General features: G+C 53.9%; 1 protein-coding gene across 1 annotated transcript in view; it reads right to left on the minus strand.

Annotated features, from left to right (window-relative positions):
- Positions 1 to 1,952: 1,952 nt before the first annotated feature.
- Positions 1,953 to 5,189, minus strand: part of SLC25A48 (solute carrier family 25, member 48) — a gene marked incomplete at its 3' end in the record, with an annotated part of 17,417 nt that continues 14,180 nt past the window's right edge. The window contains exons 3-4 of the mRNA XM_008593727.1: positions 3,932 to 4,003; positions 1,953 to 2,211 (exon numbers count right to left, since the gene is read on the minus strand). Coding sequence (XP_008591949.1) covers positions 1,953 to 2,211; positions 3,932 to 4,003 — 331 coding nt within the window. The remainder of the gene's footprint in view (positions 2,212 to 3,931; positions 4,004 to 5,189) is intronic.

A 5,189-nucleotide genomic window follows, 5' to 3' on the forward strand; every position in this document is an offset into this window, starting at 1 on the left:
TCCCTAAAATTGGCCAGGAGCCACGCACCCTTTCTTGGGGAACTTCCTGGGTCTAGCTTCTCCCCAGCTGCCTCCCACCCATCTTCCAGTCTCCAGAGGCTTCTGGCCTGGCCTCAGCACCCCCTCAGACCCTGGCCAGCCAGCATTCCAGCATTTTCTACAGGCAAGGTGGGGTGGAGGAGGGCAGGACAGAGGAGGAGCCAAACACTGTCAGGAAAGCTCACCCAGTCATTCGCCTCCAGTGTCTCAGGCTTTCAAGAGGGCATTTCTTGAGAAACACCTGCCTTGGTGTCCTGGCTGGCATATACACATGCCCACCCCTGTCTCCTCCCCTTCCAGGGACATGGCACCCGGCAGTGAAGGAGCAAGGCTGCCCCCAGGAGCCCAGCAGACTCCTCACTGAGCCTCTTCCAACATCTGAACTCCAAAGAGTTTTAAAACTTCTGGCAAGGTTTCCTCTGCACCTGAGACTAAGAAAAGTTTTCCTGTCGTAGACAGGACAGAGCAAATAGCCAGCACGTGGCCAGGATGCCTGGGTTCCAAGCCCGATCACGACACCCTCATGCCTTTGCACCTCTGCATGTGCCTCTGGGACAGAACCGAACATTTTTCAGAGGTGCAACCCCTTGATCGAACTAAATCGTACCAAGACAGAACTCAGTATGTCAGGTGGATGAAGATGGGGATCCCTGCCCTGTGTCCCCCTGGTGTTCTCGATCGTCATCCTGCACTTACCCACATGCTGATAGTGACTGTGGGCCTTGGGGCATAAGACACACGTCCTCAGGCAGCAGGGCCCCAGGCCCGCTGTCCGCGCAGGTGGGAAGCACCAGCACCATGCTCAGAGGGTGTGCGGGCCTGTCCTGTACACTGCCTGGCTGGGGGTTGGGGGTGCTGGGCCAGGATGCTCTTGAGTAAGCTTTTGGGGTTCTGGCTGTGAGGCACAGCTGAACCCCAGCCTCTATGGGCAGAAGGGTCACATGGAAGACACTCAGGAGGCTACCAGAGAGAGGGGACTTATCCACATGGTGACAGAAGGGACCGTGGATCTAGCCCTTCCGTTTTACAGTAAAGGAGACCGAGGCCCGGGAAGGGACACTATCTTGCCTGAGGAGACTGTGAAATTAGAGCTAGTGCCAAGAGCCAAACCCCGAGTTACTAAAATATGTCTTCTACGACGTCCCATTTGTCCTTCCCCGAGAGCTGTCCCTCTCTACTCTGCACAGCTAGTGCCTTTCCATTCTTTCCATCCTCCTTTATCAAAGCCATTCCCAGGGAAAGACACAGAAAAGTCTTTCCCAGAGAGGAGGAAATGAGAGATGCAGCTTGTGGTGTAGGAGTAGCTGCACAGCACACCAAGATATGAAGCTCCAACAGGAAGGTCAAGGGCAGAGGAGCAGGCGAGGGTGAGGAGAGGAGCGGCAGGTGTACAGGATGTAGGTGTTGGAATAAGACCGATGTGGATGTCAGTCCCAACTCTGCCCAGGGCCGGCTTCGTGGGGATGAGACCCGTGCAGTCACGCCATGCTTGGGTAAGCCTCTGCTGTTGCCACTGTGAAATTCTTAATCATTTTTGAATGAGGGGCCCCCACATTTGCATTTTGCATTGGGGGTTGCAAATTATGTAGCTGGTCCTCCCTTGCCAATCACTAATTGTGTGTTCTTGACATATGGAGCTTCAGTTTTCTCATCTGTAAAATGGACATAATAACAGCACCTGCCTCACAAAATTGTATGAAGATGAATTAAGAGAAACTGCTCTTAGCAGGTTAACAATACTTAACTGGTGATAGTTACTACTACAGATAAAATGTTAATAATGACAGACTATTATGTGACAACACAGATGCCTTGCTCAATAACAAGAATGTTAATGACCACATCCCAGATCCACAAACTGGGAAAGATTCAAAGGTCCCCAGACACCAGGCTCCTCTCCCCTGGCCTTTTACCTTCCAGAGATGGCTGTGTTTGCATCTGCAGCCGGATCTTGATGAGGTCCACTGGTCCACCAAGCCCAACAGAGACCACGCCAGCCACCATGCTGGCCAGGAGCAGGTCAGACAGCGTGCGGGAAGGGCTGGCCTCGGGCTCCCTGCCACGGTGCAGGCTGAGGAACCTCTGCGTGTTACTGAAGACCCCAAACACCACTGAGTTGTAGACGGCGATGCTGGCGAGAGGGAAGGACATGCCCTTGAAGAAGCCGAACACCTGTGGTGAAACCCGGGGGAAGAGGTGTGAAGCTGCAGGCTGGTGGGACACACCAGAGGATAAATAAGCCAATATGTCAGTGAAGTGCCCTAAGGGGCAGTGCGCTTGCCAAGCACTGCACACCCCTCCTCATTTGCCACCAAACAAAAGCATTCTCCAGATACCTGCCATGTGCCTGCCCTGGGGGGCAACAGTAAGAAAAAAAGTCCACCCTTACAGAGCTCACAGTCTAGGGGCAGGGCAGGGGGTGGGGAGACACAGACCAATGAACTGACAAGTGATGACAATACGATCTGCCAAGCCTTGATGAGCATGGGTGCCTCCTGACAGAAGTGGCTGGAAAGTAGACCCCAAAGAACACTGGAAGGAACTTATGCACACACAGGATGCAGGAGGCTAAGGAGAGTTTGCTGCAGACTGGCCTCAAGGTCCTCTACTGCATTCGCAACGAACACCAGAGATGCTCCAAGGAAAACTGCAAAATTCTGCAGGCCCTTGGAGGAGTCAGGGCAACATACACATGCAAAAGATGGAAAAGTGCCAGGAAACCATTGCACAGACTCCACGCTGTGCAAAAACCTGCCGATCCTAACCATGTGCGCTGCACCCTGATTGCTGGAGACAGGACACCTCATGTGAGGTGCACATATACACAACATGCGCACATTCCGCTTCAGCTTCCTCCTCCATAACAAGGTCCTCCAGATAACTTTGGACACTGCTCAGCCATGAGCTGCTGTGTTTCAGAGAAATCACCTGTAGTCCCCACCAAACCCCAGAGCTGGGACGTGAGCTGGCAGATGCTGCAAGGAACAAGTGCCAAAAAGGAGACTCAACAGCCACCTTTCAGGGGACTGAAGAAAGAATTGCACATTACTCCAGAACACCAAGTACTGGGTTTGCAATGCTGGCTGTGATTTTACAGCAGCCAATCAAGAGGGTTAAAATAACACCCAATGCAAGATGCACTTCATCTCTGGAAAACTCAAAGTGCTCCAGGGGGTTCCCAGCCCCAGGGCACTTGATATGATGGAGCTGGTGGAGACTACAGTCACAATGGGGCCACATTTCCAGTGACTCAAGGGAAACCACAGAGCCACCACCTGATGAATTCTTTAAATTCCATCCTAAATTTTAAAATTTGTTTTAAATTCCCCAAGTGGGGCCTTAGAAAGTCTTCCCAAAGCACACGCCAATTCTCAAGAATTAGCCTGATGCATCTTCTACAAACATTATTCAATTTTCCCCTTTGAAACGAAACACCTCATGTCGCATTGTCTCAGGCAACCTGTGGGGCAGGTGGGCTGTGGCACCTGGATGCAGAAGCTGCTGGCTCCCGCCACCCCTGCAGACAGGGAGCTTGCTGGCGTGGGGTTTTCCGCCACTCGTTTCATTCCGAAAAACCGACAGGTCACCTTGTTTTTGCAGGAATTTTCCACACTGTGGTTCTAAATTCCTCAGGATTCCTCCAGAGAGGTTACACAAAACCAGGCTTTTTCCTCAGTAGTGTTGCACCAGGTGGCAGGGGTAAGTTGAGGTAACACATAACATTTGAGGTATGATGTGAGATGAGCGTGGAAAATCAAGCTGAAGGGGATGAGTGGGAATGAGCACCCCACCTCCACCCCACATGCTGGTGTGAGGCAGTGGCCACCGTCCCCAGGCCACCGAGAGCCCAGGTGGCCACCATCCCCCCACCCACACACGCCAGGGCACTTACGCTCTCCGTCCTGTACACGGTGCGGATGCAGCTGAGGGTGCCCCCATAGCCGGCGCCGGCCTGCAGGCGAGTCTGTGGAGAGAGGTGAAGGCATAGGGGCCCGCTCAGAGACCCTTCCCATCCCCACTGCCCCAAAAGATGCTGAGAGGGGAAGGCCCTGCCCAAAGTGAGCCAGCCAGTGAGAAGGCCAGGCTGGTGGTCTGCACCGCCTCCCTCTAATGGCCCATCAGACCTGCTCAGTGCACAGAAGCCACCTGCCTGAGAAGAACAAAGGCCAGTTGGTTGTGCAACAGTGGTGATGGCTGGGGGTGCATGATCCCCGCCTCTTGAGTGCAGAAAGCTAAGCTGCAGCTCTCTCCTCTCTGCTGTCCATCACTCGCTCTGCTAAACGTCCCTGGGAGAGGCCGCCTCCTCTTGCCTCCAGAACCACCATCCTCTCCCCTTCATCTCTCACCCAGACAGTGGCCTGACCTCCCACTGGCCTCCTGCTGCCCCTCACTTGCTCTGCCTCTCTCTGCATGACAGTCAGACTGATCTCTCTCAAATGTCAATGAGAGTGTGTCACTTCTGTTTAAAGCTCTCCTGTGGCCTTCCATCAAACTGAGAACATTCTAACTCCACACTCTTTACCTTTGCCTGGGAAGCCCTGGGGGGCGCCTAAGCCTGCTATCACCCTGCACACCACCTCCCCCCCCCACCCCTGCTAATGGCCCCTTCATGCCCTCCAGAGTGCATTCCCAACCCCTGGGGTATCAATTATCTCCCTCCTCCAGACTGTGCCCTTGCAGTGCCCACCTTCTGGAAGGCTCTTCCTCCAGCACCTGCTCACCTGCTGGGTCTGAGCTTAAATGTTGCAATGGTGTCATCTGCTTGTTTACATAGGGGTTGTGTGGGGCTACCCCACTAGGGCAGTGCTGTCTGTCATACTTCTCTCTCGTCCCAGAACTGAGCACAGCCCCCTGGCACAGTGGCCCTGGCACTGGCTGAATGAGGGGCTGGATGGTGAGGTATGGTGTCCTCTAACAGAGGCTGGCTTTGGTGACTGGGGGCAGCAGTTGACAGACACAGAGGGTCTAGTAAGCCCACAAAAGTGCCCAGAGCATCCCTACCCTGCTCTCAGAGAGCTCCACTCCTAAAATGTGCAGCCTGTAACTCTCCATCAAAATGCGTTCTCGGCACTCGGCATGCCATGCCTAGGTCGGAAGGAGCCATGAGAGCCACAGGGTAGGAGATTCTTGCTCTGTCTCCACAGAACCCA

This window comes from Galeopterus variegatus, unplaced genomic scaffold, assembly GCF_000696425.1.
Source record: "Galeopterus variegatus unplaced genomic scaffold, G_variegatus-3.0.2 Scaffold9579, whole genome shotgun sequence".
NCBI lineage: Eukaryota > Metazoa > Chordata > Mammalia > Dermoptera > Cynocephalidae > Galeopterus > Galeopterus variegatus.